The sequence below is a fragment of the Scardinius erythrophthalmus genome (assembly GCF_964197995.2).
Source record: "Scardinius erythrophthalmus genome assembly, chromosome: 13".
In the NCBI taxonomy this organism is placed as follows: Eukaryota; Metazoa; Chordata; class Actinopteri; order Cypriniformes; family Leuciscidae; genus Scardinius; species Scardinius erythrophthalmus.
Window position 1 is genome coordinate 42,548,968 of NC_138233.1, and position 20,896 is coordinate 42,569,863.

The following is a 20,896-nucleotide window of genomic DNA, read 5'->3' on the forward strand; positions in this document are numbered from 1 at the left end:
TTTTTCGGGATATAAACCACTTGACGCTCAGAAAGCAATCCTGTTCTGAGACGGTACTGCTCCGGAGTTTTTGCTTTATAGTCTATCATTAGATAGCCGAAAGGATGGTCGACTGCGTCGTGATAACACTCCATAAAGTATTTTGTGTTTCCCGGGTACATTTGACGTCCTAGCATCGCTACTTGATTGACGTCCCGAGGATTTTTAAACAGTATCATATAATTGGCGTTTAAGCTTATGGTTCGGCTGGACTTACCCTGTGCAAATAAATTTTGCACTATGTAAATAGAACTGAGATTCCTATGGTGACAGTATTGCGTAAAAACCCGTTGAAGTTCCACGTTACCACTAGCCTGCTCCATTAAATCATCCACCACGAGCAGGTTTGTCTTGGTGACAGGCAGTAAATCATCATCATTCAGAGTCTGTGGTATTCCTTGTACAAATTTAATGTCATACAATTGAAGTAAATCATCGTACAAAGTCTGCCAACAATCATACAACCAAACAATGTTTTCAATTTTCTTGGAAATGATATTCAAACCTTTTTCCAACAAAAGTTTTACAAAATAAGACTTTCCAGAATTTGATGGACCGCTCACGACACAAGAGAAAGGGTGTTGAAGTCTGAAATCAAAATTGGAAACATCCTGAGAGCCTCTGTGCATCATCATCATCTGATCAGTAGCCATAAGGAAGCGTGCTAAAGTCCTGTAAAAGTCTACGTTTATTGTACACAACCTTGAACCTTTTAACGACTGATTTGTTGTGCAATGTGAGAGACTTCTTATTTCGTACAATATTCTCGCTCTGAGCCAGAATGTATTTGGATCTATCATGCGACGTCACATAGCTGTCAACCAGACCAATCAGGGATTCGAGACAGATAGCTTGTGAATTTTTAGCATTCAGGGTTATCCCCTTAGCTTTCATACACACTTTACCTTTGGCCGTGGCAAAACCGTACGATTTGGGACCGCTCGACGAAAATTGTGATATAAAATCCCCATCGTCCAATTCGCTAGTCAGATCTCCTAAATAATCCCCCAGAGGCGGCTCCCAGTCCCCCTCCCTAGACACAAAAATAACACTATCTGTGTCGGAGTATAACAATCGGCTGCCGAGTCTGTCCATCAATTCGTACAATTCCAGTCGGGCGTGCGCGGTGGTAAAAGCACCTACAAAAACGTTCACGTCGCGCGCCTTACAAACATCCTCTTTGGATGGTTTATGCTGGACGAGCGCTACGTCATCTGAGATGAATGAGAAATACGCCAACGTGTCGGTATTTCCAAAAACAATTCTGGTGAAATCTTCGGGGTCGTTCACCAGAGTAGTTTGAGGCAAGTTCTGTCTTAAAGAGAAACGTCCCCATAGCGAATTCAAAATTAATTTCGTTATTGCCCTCTGGGCAGCGTTGTACTTAATCTTTTCGGGGTCGAGTTGAATCCCCTCTTTTTCAAAATACTCACGAATGTAAGTCTCTTTCTCAGCATCCGTAACGACATTGGACGGGTAACCGGACGCTTGTTGTTTCAAACGCAAAAACGTTTTTACGTATTCGGCAAACAACTTGTCTGACCGTTGAGGAAAATGCCAAACCTCGTCTATCTTGACCACCACATAACCCTTCTCGATGGCTTTTAAAAGCTCGATACTGACCCAACAGCCCGAGAGCGATCTTTCCTCGTCCGTGTGCCTACAACTCGTGGTCTGGTTTTGCTCCTGAGCGCATGTTCTGCATAGCGGGAACATGAGTTTTCCTTGACATCTGTAAGGGAGAACCGGGTGCAGTAATTTACGCGGAGGGTACACGGTCGCTTTGATAAGCCCGTAATAATTTTCAATCGGCTCAAAATCTGTGAATATGATTTGGGGGTGTTCGATCGGATAGGTTTTCCTCGCTTGGCAATAAGGATACAAGCTGGTGAAATCCAGATACCTTATTTTCTCATCACCGGTCACTTTGTGATAAAGTTTGTAGGCGTTCGTTCTGCCACCGTACAACGCGTCTCGGGGGTTCAATCTTTCCGGGGCGGAATAATCGGCCATAAACTCTATCACAGAGGGATCGGTCTTTTTCATCCGGTTCCATTCGCATTCCCAAAGAACTTCGATTTGCAAACCGTACGCGTTGCGTAGAATTTCAATCTTATCGTCAAACTCGCCCCTGAGAACCCCGTAGGGTACTCCCGAAAGGGGGTGGCTATGATGGGGTTCAAAGCGACAGCAATGACCATGGAAGACACAGCCGGCGTACTCTAAACCGTGCCTAACAACGTCCTGCTCGTAGTAGCCGTCTAAAAAGTACTTACCGATCGATACTTCACCATGGTTTACGGCGTGGTGAACGTCCACGTTTCGAGTCTTTTTTACATACTCTAGCCATTCGATCGAACCGCTTGAGTAGGCCTTATTCTGATGGACGTACGCTTTGTTATGGGTCAGCGCGAGTGTGTTTCTGTCGAGATAATGTGTTTTGAAGACCCCCATCGCGCAGCTTGCGATCGTTGTGAACGCAAAAGGGTCAAGTTCGGTGCATTGTATGAAAGACTTTCTGTATGTCATGCACCCTTCGCGTAATAAGACGACGTCGTTAACGCCGTACGCGTACAGTTCTTTCTTGAAATCAAAGAACTTACCCTGAACCGTGCTGTACCACGCATCAAACTTTTCTCTGTCTTTATCAGACATGTTATCGTAGTTGTAGAACTTTTTGTCGGGGTATGGTCCCAAATAGTTCTCATTTTCCACCCTGTTGAAAAGATGTGGAAAGTAACCTTTTTCATCCGTCGTTAAGTCTAACGCCGCGGGCATTTTGGCCAGAGCGAATGGGAAAAATGAGTAACTGTCGATATATCGCTGGGAGAATGCTTCGTCGTACAACAGAAGTAATTTGCAGCCTTGCATTATGACCTCAAGCGCGATCCCGACTTTGCTAAAATACTCCAGGATTAGAAAGGAGTCAAATCTGGAGGTGTAATGAGCGATGAAGCAGTAGCCTTCGTATCGAGGTTGTCTGAAATGGTTGATTAGCTTAGCGATGCAGTTGGTACCACGAGCAGTAAATTTCTTACCTTTGAATGTGATGGCGCAAACAAAATTAGCCACGTGCCTACCATTTTCGTAACGCGTTTCAAAATCATAGAAGATGTATTTCTCACACGGTTCCTTAGGCTCTAGAGGTTGTATGAAGCATTGGTGATCCCCATCGGTAGTCAGACACTCTCGACAGTGCATGCATTTGTCCGGGGCGCAGATGTGTTTACTTTTTTTCTTATCACCCGGTTTAACGTCGTAACGTCTGTTACATAGTTTACAGTATTTAATCATATCACAGGCTGGGTATTCCTGACCGGGAGGTGAGTTTTTTTTATGCATTTTGAAACAATATGCCGATTTACAGTACCGAAAACAATCGAGGCAATGTATGATTCTTACAGGGAACCTGTGACAATCGGTGTCAAAACAGATGTTGCAAGCGTACTTACATCGATGGGCCCTGCGGTTGGTGTAAGATTTGTAGCAAAATGGACACACGTATGGCGAACCCATGAACCCCGTCAAATTCAGTATCATGTAGTAATGATCATTGTGTAGGTAAAGGAAAATCGTTTTTGGGTGGGGTTCGTCAGAATTTTTGTACGTTTCTAAGACCATGGCGTTAGATCTGTGAAATACGACGATTTTAATGTCTAGCGCACGTTCAAACGATGCTATGTCGTCGAGACCGATTTTGTCTTGGATTGAGAAGCCGACGCTGTTTTGGATAACGACAGCCAGTTTTTCTAACTCACTCTCGGGATGTTGTGGGTTAAGGAAATTGGCGATACAGATGGAAAAGCACAAATTATTTGAAATATTGTTTGGGCAGAATAAGCTCGTCTTTTTTCTTTTAATTACCTGATCAACGGCCAGATCTGTAAGTTTTCGACGACCTCCTCCTTGTCTGTTCATTGCTACTGACGCATCAATTTCAACGGTTTGGTCAGATAGTAACCGATTGTTGCTCTGTAAAACTTTTTCAATTTGATCGAGAAGTAAATCCACGTTGTAATTATTACCATGAGTTAAAACCCCGCTGACTGGTGTTTGGAGACTGGGAGCTGACAATGTAATATTGATTACGGAATTGTGGTCGAATTCTCTAGCAAAATTAACAATCCCATTGACCATGTCGTGTAAGTAAGTGTGATAAGAGGCCAAATCTGTAGAGTTAATCTCTCTCAGATTCATAGTCCTTCTCAATGTTACGCTATTGAAACGAGGTCGTGGTAAAACATGATATCCGTTAACGTCCCCACCCTCACGAATCAACCTGTCAATGTCTGTGCGACTTAGAGTCTGTGTAGTAGTAGAATCGACATTACCTGATGTGGATGGTTGCGAAGTATCATTAACGCCGGGGTGGTCTGGTGGTGGTTGGTTGTTTAAAACACCGCCAAATTGTACAACAGGATCAACGTCTACACTTGGCATGTGATCGTACAAATTCATATTTGGATTTACAGCTAATTCGAAAAGATCCAAATTAGCGAAGGGTTGTGAAGATTCTAAATTAAACAGATAGTCTTCTAAAGAATCAGGAAGTATACTTAGCATTTCAATTTCGTCGGGTGACAGTTCTGTGTCGTCAGCGTCAAAGCTTTTAGCACCGTCCATTTTAGATTTCAGACCAAAACATGAAATAGTACAAAGTCAAGAGTATATTTAAAAAATCAGAGTATATGTAAAAAGTATAAAAAGCAAACATAAAATAGTACAAAATCAGAGTATAAAACCATAAATGAAGCAGTACAATATAAAAATCAAAGCAAAACATAGCATATAAAATCAGAGTATATAAAAATCAATACATGATTTAATGGAACACATGTATTTTACTCATCTGACTGTTCGACGAGAATGAGAAGAAGATGATGAACCAAAAGTACCAGTTCACGATGGTGTTCGTTGAACACGCGTCCGTTTCTATTGATACGTCGAAATATTTCTTCAACCAGATTTTGAATAAATCGATCTTGCGCATCGATTCTGCTATGTACCTGCAACTGAGAGTTGTGAAGATCGTCGCTCAATGCGACTAATCTACTACGTGTTTCTATCTGTATGTCACGAACCTGAGTGTGCAGTGTCTCTAATCGGTTTTGTGTTTCGCTGTGTGCATCGCGAAACTGTTGTCTCAATGATTCTATTGAATCAATAAGCGTATGCATCAGAGGAGTAGCAGCGTTATCATCATCAACTGCCTGAGATCCTGCCGCTGGGGCTACTTCTTCCTCAATGGCTCCTTCGTCTTCTTCCGATGATTGACCGTTGTTTTCATCAATTGTTTGATTAGTGTTTGCGACCGATACCTCGTCGTCGTCGAGCTCACTTGCCCAAGAACCACGCTCCCATGCTTCCAGTTGATCACTATTCCAAGTCGTCACATCATCATGCTTTCCGGTCGAACCTGTTGTGTAGAAAAATTACAAAATTCTTAATGGTCTGTTTCAATTTTTGGATTTTTAAACTTATGATAATGTAGTTGGTCTTACCGTAAAACCCGGTCGTGTCAGGACTGCGCTGGTGACTGCTTGCACCACTGGTAGATGGTCTGCCTGACTGGTTGTCAGGCGGGGTAGCAGAGGAAATGACAGGTGGGGTGACAGGTGGGGTGATAGGTAGAATGACCGGAGGGGTGGTAGGAGGTGTGACAGGAGGTCTGGCAGGTGGTGTGATAGGACTGGGTGGTGGGGCGACGAGTGGAATGGCTGGCGGGCTATCGGGCGAACTGGAACCGACGGTCTTTCTCAAGGGTTCACCGCTTGGTCCAGCACTCTTCCCATCATCGACGTGCAGACTGGAATCGATGGTCTTTCTGACCTTTCTCAAAGGTTCACCGCATGGTTCAGCACTCTCGCCGTCATCATCATCTTTCGTAAGATCTATCACAGCCGATACTGTAAATTAAAAATTTAGTTAAAATAAATGGAATAAAATAAGTTCATTTTAATTTATAAAACAATATAAAAGATAAGTTCTCACATGCATCATTAATGGCTTGAAAGGCGATCAATTCAATATTCGGGGTGTTTGAGCCTGGAAAATATAAAACCTGTTTATGCATGAAAGACAATTTAGCGATCTGATTTTACACACACACACACACACACACACACACACACACACACACACACACACACACACACACACACATCAAACGTGAATAATAAAACACATACGCATGTAGCATGTAGCATGTAACCTGGATCTCTACCCCTCAGCCTTGAGAGGGTCCGACTGACGCTTGAATTTGAAATGCTTGTTCTTTTTAGCATACACGCTCATGCGCACAAACACACACACACACACACACACACACAGACACACACACACACACACACAAAGCATGAATTTAAAAATAAATAATAAAAAATAATTAAAAATAATTAAAATAAATAAATAATTAAAAATAAAATAAATAATTAAATATAAATAATTTTAAAAATAAATAATAAAAATAATTAAAATAAAATAAATAATTTAAAATAAAATAAATAATTAAATAATAATAATTAAAAATAAATAAATTACATTTAAAAACAAAATAAATAATAAAAAAATAATTTAAATAAATAATTTAAAATAAAATAATTAAATATAAATAAATTTAAAAATAAAAAAATTACATTTAAAAACAAAATAATTAAATAATAAAAAAATAATTAAAATAAATAAATAAATAAAATAAATAATTAAATATAAAGAAATTAAATAAATAAATAAAATAATTAAATATAAATAAATTTAAAAAAAAAATATAACAGCTTGTCATACCAACATCAGCCACGAGATGGCAGTATTTAAAACAGCTTGTCGTACCAACATCAGCCACAAGGTGGCAGTATTTAAAAACAGCTTGTCGTACCAACATCACCCACGAGATGTCAGTATTTAAAAACAGCTTGTCGTACCAACATCAGCCACAAGGTAGCAGTATTTAAAAACAGCTTGTCGTACCAACATCAGCCACAAGGTGGCAGTATTTAAAAACAGCTTGTCGTACCAACATCAGCCACAAGGTGGCAGTATTTAAAAACAGCTTGTCGTACCAACATCAGCCACAAGGTGGCAGTATTTAAAAACAGCTTGTCGTACCAACATCAGCCATAAGGTGGCAGTATTTAAAAACAGCTTGTCGTACCAACATCAGCCACAAGGTGGCAGTATTTAAAAACAGCTTGTCGTACCAACATCAGCCATAAGGTGGCAGTATTTAAAAACAGCTTGTCGTACCAACATCCCCAACGCTAGGGTTGCTGTGGTATCGGTTTAAACAACAGCTGGGTTGAATTTCAGACTTTTACCGCTTTCAGACAGTGTTAAAACAGACTTTTATGTTTTTAAAACATCACGAAAACATAGCGACCCAACTTAAGAAACCATGTAGACGGCGGTAAACAATTACAGGTAGAACATAAGTCACAGTTAGCACGCATATGATATGATAAGCCAAGAAACTATAATAGAACATCAAAATGAGATCAGACGGGACAGCGTTAGAACACAATTAGAGCAAAGACATAATGAAAAGCTTAGATGTGGGGAAAAACATTTGTTGTGAACATAAAAAGACAAAAACAAATGTAGCATGATGGCTAATTAACCGACGGGGATTAAGGAGGCCTAGTCTTTTCATAATAAAAGTCATGGGAAAACGAACAAAATTCTAATTTTGTTTTTCTGAAACAAACGAGAAATTATGATAACCCATATTTTTGACAAAACAGTTTCAGAATTAACAGATTAATATAAACGATAGAGATTTTAACAGACGAAACCCAGCAACAGTTAAAACAGCAATAGAAGTCAACAGATTAAAAACAGCAAATATAAATAACAGATAAAGCCAGCAGTTAAAAACAGCAATAGCAGACAGCAGATATAAATAACAGATAAAGCCAACAGATAAAAATAGTAGACAAAGCAGTTTAAAACAATGTTTCTTAGATAAAACAGCAGCAATACCAGCCAAGCAACTATAGCCAATCAATGCTAAAAACAGTAATGAGTTATTCGTAAAGTATAAAAAACAGATAAAGCCAAGAGATAAAAATAGTAATATAACGTAAAACACTTACTTTTTTGCATCTTGAAAAGGTGAGGTGGTCAGAGTCGGTAAAACTGATGGTTTGGCTGAAAGCCAAGCTCTGTATTTATAGACCTGTTGTGCCTGTGGTGAAAAACGGTAATTCACCAAAAGATGGCGCTCTTGCATCAGGAATAAATTTGTACTCAGGAAATGCACATCACGAGTCAGGATCGGAGCAGGATGTCACACCCAATGCAACGCCGTTAATCTATTTCAACCTGTCAAACGGACTAATAAAATGTCCAGCATCTGTGTGGTTCTTTTAAAAGAACGGCAAGCATGTTCATCCATGTGTAGTAGAGATATCACTGTTTATGGTCGATTTCTGTGAATACAGATCGTAAAGTCAAACGGACTGCAAAAATGACCACCATCTGTGTATCTTTTAAACATATTCATCCATGTGTAGCAGAGATATCAGTGCTTATGGGACGATTCAGCGAATACAGGCCGTAAAGTCAAACGGACTGCTAAAATGACCAGTACACAAAGTGCACGAGATAATGATTGTGCACAAAGGCGCTTACATCAGCTTTCTTGAACACATAAGTTCGGGGGTTGTAACTCTCTATAAACATGTTAGATTAAGAATTTATATATTCATCTAAAAACTAAAATTCCCTGTTACCTATGGAATAGCCTACTGAGGAGCAGGAGGACGCGCGCTTAGACAGACAGGCGCGCGTGCACCGTGATGACTGAATGAGTGAAACACCGACAGATGGAGCTGTGAGAGAGAGAGAGAGAGAGAGAGAGAAACACTGACATTTTATATTATATTATTTTATAATCTTTTCATTTATACTTTAAACGAACGGTATGTTTTCAACTCTTTTTGTGATAGGTTTTAGTAAAATCCTTATTCATTTTATTCTTTTGTTTATCTAAAACAATTGGTTCAATAAGATATTTATTTTATAAGCATTTCATTTATACTTTTATAAAGAACGGTATGTTTTTCAACCTTGGTTAAATTATTTTATAATCTTTTCATTTATACTTTTTAAAGAACAGTATGTTTTCAACTCTTTTTTTTTTGTGATAGGCTTTAGTATTTAGTCAAATCCTTATTCATTTTATTCTTTTGTTTCTCTAAAACTGAATTAAATGGTTTCAGTAGATTTTTGCTAAGATATTATTGTATATCATTTGTGTGAAATATAAAACATGATTAGGGTAACTCTCTTTTTCTCACTTTCACTGTTACCTCAGGAATGTGGAGGGGGTCATATCAGATGCTGACACATTTTCCTAACAGCACTTGTGAAGCCATATAGCCAGACACACATACACACACACAGACACACACACACACACACATCAAACTTTCTGTCAAAAACAGATCAAAAACACAGAAAATACACCCAGCTTGTGTGTGCATAAGAGATAATGGGGTGTGTGACACAGTCTTCAAACTTTCTGACAAAACCACATAATCTACAACTAGCTAGGACGATAGGCAAACCATAACAACATATGCCGGAAAGATAATAGATAAAAAACAACATATGCGGTAGATAAAACTGTCAAAACGCATGATCGAACGGTCAAAACGCATGATCAAACGGTCAATACGACAATCCATATCCTTATCTATACACGCCAGAAAGGGCGGGACAGCTCAACGGACAACCGGAAGGGCGGTGACCAGATGTCATATCTAGGGGGCGGGACCGGAAGTCATCAATCATTTTGACACATGGTATATCATAAGTACTACTCACGTATACAATATTGCCTACATTTAAACTCATGTAAGAAACATTTTCGAAGTAAAACTTAAACATTTAGGCCTAAACATTCAAGTAATTCAAGTGCAATCAACCATTCTGTTATCCAGTATCCACCGGATCAGCGCTGGTTCCAGTGCCGGAGACGGACTCGCCTCTGCGGGGGAACTTCTAACTTTACACCGCCGTCCTGCGTCACTCACAGCCGAAAGATGCTGCGACGCGACTGACTCCATCACCTGCCAATAAACAAACAGTGCACAGTTCTGAGGACATTTTATCATCCTAATGAGTTATATTCATTATCTTTAGAAATATAGTCGTGTGTTTTTTATGCAAGGCGTTACAATCGTGCGAAAAGACAGGCGCGAGTCGACACTCGTTTAACTCGTTTAAGGTGAGTAACATTTCTGTATGTTCTTTCGCATAAAATAAAATGATTTAAAGCACATCAATGATTATAGGGATCTCCCAGTCACATCCCAGCAAACACAGAACGTTGGCACAACGTAGCCAACCTTCTAACAACGTTTTAACAGCATGGCCAAAAGGTTGCTGTAACTACATTGTGTAGTGAAGGTTGTTACAGCGTTGTCACAATGTTGGCATTAAACCACCGTTCAGGGCCATTGCTTAAGGTTGTGCCTAGGGTGTCTTGACAACCATTGGACTACATAATGTACTCGTCACTGCCCTGAAGCGCGAAAATCGGACTTTTTAATTCCAACCACCTGTTGGGCTCATTGTGTTCTCTCATTCATCATCGAGCAAGGATACGTGAGTAGGCTATTGCGTTTAATTTATCCTACTTCAGCTATCAAACACAACCTACAACTTTAATTTCTAATGTGAATAATGTAGCATCGCTCGTACTGTTTAGTTTGTCATTTGATTTTTCCGCTATTTAGTCTCATTCGTTTCTTTGCTCCTCTGGATTTGTGGATGTTTCCCCGGTGACACCGGCTTTCGGCTACTGTCCGCCATACAGACCCGGTTTTGTTCATTAAATGTTCTGATCTGCCTTTGCTTTTTATGTTTTATTTTTTATACTTAAAATAAATTAGTATATTCGTTTTTATTTATTTTTTTTCATTTTTTTTCACAAATGTATGACTTTTGGAAGTGCAATTTGATTAAATGCAGTTTTAATAAAGTTGAATTAACGAAACCTTCTGTCATTTTTACTCTTCAAAGTGTACACTTGCAGGTGTTGATAGCCCCATTAAATAATAATATAGATAAACAATAAATGATAAAAAGTATATAATTATCTAACAAAATACACCATATAAAAATATTGTCAGAACGTCGTCGCTCAGTTGCTGAATGTCGCGCATTAACGTCACTACAGCCCTGTCGCGTCTTACAATTCTACGTTGTTACAATGTTGCGAGCACATAGACAGCGACGTTGCCATAGCAGAAATGCAACGTGCCAGAGACGTTTCCACAACGTAAATGTGTTTGCTGGGGAGACCCCTAGCCGCCTGTCAGCCATTTTGACGGAATACTTCAGCGCACCACATTATCACATGTTTTATGGCTGCGAATTGATTAAAATAATGAATAATGGTCACTGTATTAATTATCTTGAGCCTGCTGAAATGTTCCTATAAATATATTTTCTTTCCAACTGTGCAATCTTAAATAATAAATAGGCTAAATATATGTATCCACTAAGCTGTAGCAGTCCTATGCTCGTCTTCCCATTAACAGTTTTTTTTTCTCTTTCTGACATTTCATACCTGTTGGGTTTACATTTTTTTTTTATTAAATTGACTATAAAAAAGATTGCTTGTGTGTGTGCTGGTGTTTATTCCAGTCTTTTAAAATAGTTTAATGAATGATGGTGCCTGTAACGATGTTAAATAGGCTAGGGTAGAGGAGAATGACAGTCAACTACCTTGAATATTATAGCATTTTGGGCATAAACATGTAAATAGTGAAAAGATTGACATTGAAAAATGACACAGAATGATTAAAATTTAATATTTAATCCAAATAAATAAATGTTCGTGGTTCGCACTGATGTTATTCATTTGTTCCCACACACTTCAGCGTCGCGGTCACTGGTTTAGACGAACACTGACCACTATCTATTATTAGCGCAGCGGCCGTCAGCTAGGCTAACTCTTCACGTCATGTCATCACAAAAAGAAATATACAAGAGAAAGATAAAGGAATTAGGAATCATAGATCCATATGAAGCACCACAAGTTCTTTTTACAGGCATTAAATGTGTAGAAAAACTTCCTGACATTGAGTTCGGTGACATTTACAGCTACCTTGTTGCCTTTGGCTTGCTCAGTTGGGGATATTTAATTTAATTAATCAATCAACGATACTATTGATCAGCATTACCAAACGTGGACGTTCCACTAGAAACAAACATTGATGTATTGTTTTAATTTATTACTGTGAAGCTGCTTTGATACAACCTATGTTGTGAAAAGCGCTATAAATAAACTTGACTTGACTTGACTTGACCTTATTCACTTCCCATCACGCTACACCGGAGCTTTATTAAATGCATACACAAGCTTAGCAGGCTACCGGTATCACAGCATCGCTCGGGCATGACAGAAGAATAATGTTAGATGAATATTTCGCGACGAGCTGTATTATCACCAGCGGTTTAGCATTTTCTATTCCGTCAAGATGGCTGCTCCAAATGGCGTGACGTCACGCGGGACGTCCCTATACAGATAAAATAAAACATGTACACACCTGAATTTCACAGAGGAAATGCACCAATTCTGCGCCGCTGAGAAGAGGAGAGGAGAACTGTTCTGGAGACTGGAGAGAGCTCAAACAGCGCGCGCTCACTCAACCACTGAGCTGTCGTCACGTCAGAGGGTGGGGGAGGGGTGCGTTGTTTTAATTGAGTAAACTTAATCAATTTCTTATGCGTGTTAAGTAATATTTGTGGTTCTAGAAACAGATCATTTTAATTATCCATTCTCAAATATTGTGATGGAAATTTCACAAATATATTAGCTCAGTGTATTTTAAATAAATAATTGGTTCGTCAAATACTAAATTATTTTAGTGAAAAACTTCAAACTTAAATACAACTGTAAATTTCAGACAAAATTCATTGTTGGAGTTTTAGTCAATTATTTCGATATGTTCAACTCAAACTATCAAGTAGCCTAAATGATATTCTTGATATTTTTTATTATATATAAATGTGTGTAATGTCCTGTAACTGCCTATAGCTTATTTATTTTTATTTATTTTTTTTAACTTAGCAAATTACTAAGCAACCACTGGAACAACACAACATATATATCATTTTAAAGCTTAGGATCTCAGCTTTTTAATGCATCTAATCCAGGGGTGGGCAAACTTTTTGGCTCAAGGGCCACACTGGGTTTTAAAATTTGACAGAGGGCCGGCCCAGTAGCAGATTATGAAACACGATCTCATGAAAGTGCGTATATATACCACAAATTAAATTTCTCGTACCATTTATACGCCAAAAATATATATTTTTTGCGTGCATATGCTGCGCACTGTAAACCCATTAGTTAGGATTAGGGGTGCGGAGTGCAATTTTTAAAAAATATTTGAAATAATTTGAAAGATATTTTGAAAAATGTCAGTAACCAAACAGTTGATGGACCCCATTTACTTCCATAGTAGGAAAAAAAATACTATGGAAGTCAATGGGGTCCATCAACTGTTTGGTTACCGACATTTTTCAAAATATATTCTTTTGTGTTCAGCAGAAAAAAGAAATTCATACAGGTTTGAAACAACTTGAGGGTGAGTAAATGATGACCGTATTTTAATTTTTGGGCGAACTATCCCTTTAAGTGCGTATCATATGCACGCGAAAACTGCGTTTCATAAGAACTACAAATACAATTCGTGGTATTCGAACTTTCATGAGATCGGGCTGAGCAAACACATTTACGTTGTGGCAACGTCTGCGTGAAATTCAACAACTGAGAGACGACATTCTGACAATACATTTTTTTTATGCTAGATATCCCCCATTTAGCATATGTTATGTTTTGAGGTTAATTTTTAATTAGTCAGATGTTTGATAATTATAGCCTATACTTTTTAAATATGTTTTATCCTTATTATTATTTAATGGGCCTAACCGTAAATTAGAAACAAAAAACCTAAGTGTACACTTAGAAGAGTAAAAATGACAGAAGGTTACGTTAATTCAACTTTATTAAAACTGCATGGCAATCAATTTGCACTTCCAAAAGTCATACATTTGTGAAAAAAAAACGAAATAAACGATTATACAAATTTATTTTAAGTATAATAAAATAAAACATAAAAAGCAAAGGCAGATCAGAACATTTAATGAACAAAACCGGGTTGTACATGGCAGACCTGGGAGCGTAACGTTAGTCGAAAGCCGGGCGATAAAGGAGGATACATCCACAAATCCAGAGTAGCAAAACTAAATAGCAGACAAATCAAAGGAAAAACTAAACATGTGTGCAAGCGGTTACCGAACATTTTTTTCTCTGTGAGTTTTTAAAAAAAAAAAATAAACATTAACGTGCACCAAGTCTATGCGCTGTCTGTTTGGTTTCCATGGTGACGCGTCTAGCTTGTTACGTGACACACCGCAGCCACAACAGCGCTGAATGAATGATGATCTGCTTTTATGTCATTTTTCCTTTTTTACATTTGCTAGCTATGGCATGAAATATCTGATATTCCGATTGTCAAATATATGCAACGCATAACGCAAAGTATTGCAAGAAAAAGGCAAAATGAATGCGATCTTTGGACAATTTTTTAAATACTCGACGGGCCGGATTAAACAGCCTAACGGGCCGTATGTGGCCCGCGGGCCGTAGTTTGCCCACCCCTGATCTAATCACATTATTTATTCCCTCTAAAACCGAGTGTACCGCCAGCAGGCGCCACCTAGCTACGATAATGTTCATTACCATATTTAAAAAAAATTGTGCCTTGATTAACACAAAGTTGATGTCATTTGAAAGCTTAGAGTCTGAACTTTACAGTGAATGTATCCACTTTGAAAAAATCTTTAAGTATTGCTGAGTTATTTGCTGATAAATAGAATTTCTTTTTTTCATAATCTATAAAATAATGTACTGCAATGTGTCAAAAACATCATACAGCTCATGAAAAATTCACAGATCATTTAAAATGGCACTTCATTATTACAGCATATTATTACAATTAAAATGAGCCCAAAATGAACATAATCTATTGCTTTTATGACAAGATATTCTTCATGGCGTCAAAGACTGTACAAAAAGGCTATCTCTGTTCCGAATGCTTTACCCTTTATCCCCCCTTTATCCCTTTAAAAATGTTTTATCCAGATGCAGCTCACATGTAGGGGGACTTCACTAAAAAAAGAATTTTCCTCCTACCTTATTTCCTACCCGAGTTATTCCATGACAAATAAGAAAGATATGCAAAATCATAATAAAAATTATATATATATATATATATATTGTCTTTTATCAGCAGTTTCTCGGCAGGACAATGTCCAAATCTAATCTAATTTATATTTTCAAAAAACTTAAAAAGAGTTCTTTCAAACGATACCTACCTTTTGACTCTCCTTGCTACAGTTTTGGAGTTATGATTATATAGTTTTTATATAGTTTGGAGCAAAATTAGTTTTGTGTGTGTGTGGGGGGGGGGGGGGGTCCTATTTGCACTCTTGATGTTTTAGAGTGTCACCCCTTTATTGCTGTACACTTTTTTCAGCACAGTGGCTGATTTGTAGTTTGTACCACCAAAAGTTTCTCTGAGTTTTCCTATTTTTTCGTATTTCCCATTCATTTCCTATGGTCGGTAATTTTTGCACGAAGGAAGCTAAGTGTGACATTTTTTTACGACCCTTTAACATCTCTGAATCATCTCCTTGATTTTTTGTGTGTGTTCACATAGGTAATATAACAAAAGTCACCAAGTTTCATCCCCCTCCAATGAAGCAAAAAAAAAAAAAAAATTAAAAACGTAAATGTTTTCGTGCATTTTTGCACGAAGAAGCCCAGCATTATTTTCCTATGTTTTTATTTAATGAAAATCTATATGGCTTTAGTTGTATGTAGGACATATATGACATAATATGATTAAAAATACATTAATATTTTGCAATTTATATATGTGGTTTTTGCAGCATATACTGTATGTCCCTTACAATATTCTGTTGGAACATGTAAGAATCACAGGAGTTCTTAGCAAACCTTTTCCATTTGGGGGACTTAACGTAAATCTACTAGAGTTAATAATTTCAGAAGTCAGAATAATTCCAAATATAACAATTCATTAATAGTCAGATAAATGTATCATGCCAATTACATAATCAATACAATAACATCAAATGCTCAGAGATGAAGAGTAAAAGACGCATTCAATAATGCTGAGTGTGCGAGGATATTCATCATTACGGGCTGGTCAAACTTAGCCTGGTTAAAACCAGACCATTCTCATTAGTAACTTAGTTATGGTCTGGCAAAGCTTCATTAATAACTCATTTCCAAAGGGGCGTCACCAACGAACGTCGCTCAAATGCCTCTGTGCGCAGTTGGATAGGCGTAAAACCAATCAGAGCGATCGGCATCGTGTAAAGCCATATGCTACGTCCCTAAGTTACACTACGCCATAAAAGCATGTACTCTTTTTGTGAAGAAAATGTATTTACTTTTGAATGTGTAGCAAAAAAAGTAGGCAAGCTTTGGGACACACTACTTCGTCATCTTTATCGAACGGATCTGTCGCGTGCGTCCTGACACGTAAACTGCCCTGTCAATCATCTCGTCACAGTTAAAATCCTCTATTAAATCTAATTTAATTTCCCACCGTTTCGGAGAGAAATGTAGTAGCACGTTCTTCAGTGGGTCTTTCATTGAGACTGTCCTCATGTGTGTGCAATTTGAATATAATAATGTGCGCTTCACCAACGGACCTAAAACCAATCAGAGCGATCGTCATCGTGTAACGCCCCAACGTTTCTGATTGGTGCCGCGATTTCGACAGATTAGAAATGGGCTTGAATGAGCTCTTTGCCAGACTACTTGCAGAGCAAATCTAAATTTGCCGGAAGTTGTCTGGGTTTTCCCGGGCTAGGTCAGACTACAGAATCGCCCTGAGCCTTTATAAGCGTTTCTGTAGTTACTCAGACCAGGACAAAACATCCCCCCAATGAACCACTTCTACCAGTCACACTGAGACATTTTATTTGATACCAAACATGACTGCTAATTCACTTGTATTGGCATAGAACATTATAATTTTATATAATCTTTCCAAGTGAACTAAGTGAAGAGAAGGATGTGTAAAGGAGAGAAGTGGAGAAGGAAGGAAAGGAGGCTGTGGAGACCGATGGCAGTGTGTGTTTGTGTTGGCCATATCTCAGGAGACCCAAGGTCCTGAGGTTCTGTTTGTCTTACACTGCCAATACTTCTGTTCAAAGTGCTGGAGCTTGAGGAGTATAGGCGGTGATGAACTAAACAGAAGAATTTATTTTAATATTTAGTTGTATATATTACAATATATTAGTTGTATTAGCAGAAACTATTAATTGTTCCCTTCTAAATGTTTTTAATGTGTCCTCTGCACAGTCCAGCCACCCATCTCTACAGCCTTTTCTTTACATTTCTCTAGATTTCACTTGTTCTAATCTTAAATTAATTCTCTGTTTCATTCATTCATTCATTCATTCTCTGTTGAATAAATGCACTTAATTCTCTGCAGCTGACTCACTGGTAGACTTCTCTTCAGTGAACACTTGCACAAGGGACACATGGTAATGTCCACTAATATCTAGCAGAGGTTCTCAATCCTGTCTCTGGATCCCCCAACACACACATGTTGTCTGTCTCCTTAATGAAACACACCTCATTCAGGTCATCAGCTCATTAGTAGAGACTCCACGACCTCAGATGAGTGTGTCAGAGACATTCAGGATGTTGGGAGGGAGCTCCAGGAACTGGTTTTGGGAAGCACTGATCTATTGGTTTATTTGGATTAGATTTTATAGCCTATCGGTCTATAGGCCTTGATCATTATCAGCACCTCAGTGACTTTAGGAATTTCAAATGGCCCTATTGGAAAAGAAAAGGAGATTGTAACAGGACAAACTAATGTATGTGTTAGCTCGCAGTCCTACAAGTCTGTATGAGCAGCACTGGGCTCCTGGAGGAACTGGGGAAGTCTCAGTCCGAAGAACTCTTGCTTTTTCTCAAAGTAGTAGTCGAAGCGAGCCATGGCATACCTTAGAAAGATTGAGAGAGGGAAAAATATACATATAAACACAAGCGGTTTCTTAGAAGTAAAAACCTTTCGTGAACAACAAAAGTCAGAGAGAATTACTAATAATGTTACTAGCAACTTCACTAAAGAGAAAGTTAAATCTTGACATATGTCTGTTATGTTACTGTAATTTTGTTACTTTTAGCACAAAAGTAAAATTGAGTATTTAATCTCAGCTGGATTTTTTAAATGGGGTCACACCCGGAGGACCAAGAACCAGTCAGGGTGGACCAGAGAAAACAAATAAATACTGGTTCTATAAGAGCAATTCAAGGTCCTAAATATTTACCTCTAAATTATGCACCATTTATCATCGGTAATACCATCGTGGAACCACTAGTTAGCTGTATAGCCCTATATTTATAAATATAGGGTACATCTGGGCTAAAGTAGCCTGACAAGCCAGACCCACATCAAGATGTTGGGTCTGGGAACACACCATTGGCACGGCTCACTCCGAGGGGCGGATAAACGCTTGTCTTTCAGATTCCCTCGGCACGCAATAGGACAGCGCTACGACCAACCAGAGCATTTGCCCACCAGCGGAGCTAACGTCAGTTGATAGGTTAAACTTTTGCCGTATCCGGTCGTCAAAACTATGAACACATCTTCTTTTTATAAGAATGACTTCAGTGCCGTTCTTTGCTCTTTTCTCAAAGAAAAGCTTAACTCCAAGTCCTCCAGAGTCGCGGCCAAAGCTGATTCGAAAGACTGTTCGCCAGCAGCCGCCATTCTTTGTTTTCAAGCAGCAGGGAACCGTCATTATGCTAAACCCGCCCACCGACTCTACACACGATGTGATTGGCCTGACTAGAGTTGCTAGACGACACTGGCTGCAAAATAAAATTTGCTGCTGCTAGGGAGCGTCTAGATCTCTAGGCTAGGGCTAAAGGCGTCTTTGATTTTATTCTTTATTTATGCACAAACCCTTGCCGTAGCACTTTCAAAGTTGATTCTGCACTAATTTGATCTAATATATGTGACCCCGCCTGTGAAACCCCAGCTAAAGTCGCAGAATCGAATTATGAGTTAATGAGCGTCAAAGTAGTCATAGCCATAAAAATGACAAAAATAGTCCATGTGTGTTTATTGCTGTAAATGATAGATTATACCAATGGTTTTGAGATGCAATACTTACATTTTCATTTATAACATGATAAATACTGAAATTAATGATTTTATTGACAATACGTTATACTTTTGCGGAAAAAAAACACAAAAAAACGGACGTGGCGCTTCCTCAACATTGATTTCAGTCGTCTCTGGGTTTATTTCTGTCACAGTGTCTGGTTGTGTTCCCCTGGTATCCACTAGATGTCCTCCTTTCCCCACGGTGTCATTCAAGAACTACCTTTCCCACAATTCCTGTTTGTATGATTGCACAGGTGTTTGTTATCTGTTCCCAGCTGTTTCTCGTTGTCATCTAGTTTGTTCCTGTATTTAAAGCCCTGTTTGTTCCATGTCCTGTGTGTATCGTTGTTTATGTCACACCGCGTTTGGTTTACCGTGTTCCCTGCCTGAGTCTGTTTGTTGTTTTTGTACTGCCTGTCTGGATATCGAACCCTGCCTGTTTGACTACTCTTTTGGATTACCCTTAATAAACCTCAATTTGACTGCACTTGGATCCACCTTGCTTTTTCCCTTGAGCGGATCGTGACAGAACGATACACCATGTATGGATCCAGCAGTACGGGGTTTCGGATCCTTCCCCCCACCACTGAGAAGGAGAGGAGGGGAAGACTCCAAAATTTAATGGCCCTACACCAGCAGGGTCAGACAGTGAGTTGTTTGTCTCAAACTTTTTGGACCTTATCGAGAGGCATGAACTATAATGATGCAACCTTGAAGGACCTTTTTAACCACTGTCTTGATGACCCGTTACCGCAATGGGAGATGAAGGGACTGGAGATCCTTGACTTTTGGGGGTTTACGAGGTATCTACACCACCGTAGTCACTGGGATACCCCAGCTTCGCCGGCATCTCCTAGCGAGATGTTACCACTGCCCAGCCGAGAGAGTGCATCACCGCTGCCCGGCCGAGAGAATGCTTCGCCGCTGCCCAGCCGAGAGAGTGCATCGCCGCTGCCCAGCCGAGAGAACACATCGCCGCTACCTATCAGGCCCGGAGCCGGATCAGTATCTGGGCGTCTTAGATTAAGGTCCAGCGTGATGGACCCAGCGCTCATGTCAGCACAGAGGGCCCAGAGGATCAGCCGAACGGGGTTCCACAAGCTCATAGCATCCCATCAGCCTGAGCCCTCTTCACCGCTGGTCCCGTCCAGCACAGAGCCTGTACCGGTGGTCCCAGTGCCGGTGGTCCCAGTGCCGGTGGTCCCTGTGCCGGTGGTCCCAGTACCGGTGGTCTCGAGTCCGGTGGTCCGGAAACGGCGGAGGAGGAGGAGGACTTCCTGCCTTCCCAATGGCCTGGAGGTCGTCCCCGAACAGCCCGCTGTCTCCCTGGAGGTCGTCCCCGAACAGCCCGCTGTCTCCCTGGAGGTTGTCCCCGAACAGCCCGCTGTCTCCCTGGAGGTCGTCCCAGAGCAGCCTGCTGTCGTCCCGGAGGCCGTCCCCAAGCTGCTTGCCCTGACGGCACCTCTCCAGCGTCTCGCCCTGCCGGCGCCACCCCAGCGTCTCGCCCTGCCGGCACCGATCCAGCGGCTTGCCTTGCCGGCACCACCCCAGCGCCTCGCTCTGCCAGCGCCATCCGAGGGTCTCGCCTTATCGGTTCCTCTTATACTATCTGCCCAGCCAGAGACTGT

General features: G+C 39.8%; 1 protein-coding gene across 1 annotated transcript in view; it reads right to left on the bottom strand.

Moving 5' to 3' along the window:
• Positions 1 to 9,019: 9,019 nt before the first annotated feature.
• LOC308700360 (ethanolamine kinase 1-like) overlaps positions 9,020 to 20,896 on the bottom strand; it is a 45,013-nt gene continuing 33,136 nt past the window's right edge. Inside the window, exons 8-9 of the mRNA XM_081381957.1 lie at positions 17,995 to 18,099; positions 9,020 to 10,106 (exon numbers count right to left, since the gene is read on the bottom strand). Coding sequence (XP_081238083.1) covers positions 10,103 to 10,106; positions 17,995 to 18,099 — 109 coding nt within the window. The 3' untranslated portion in view covers positions 9,020 to 10,102. The remainder of the gene's footprint in view (positions 10,107 to 17,994; positions 18,100 to 20,896) is intronic.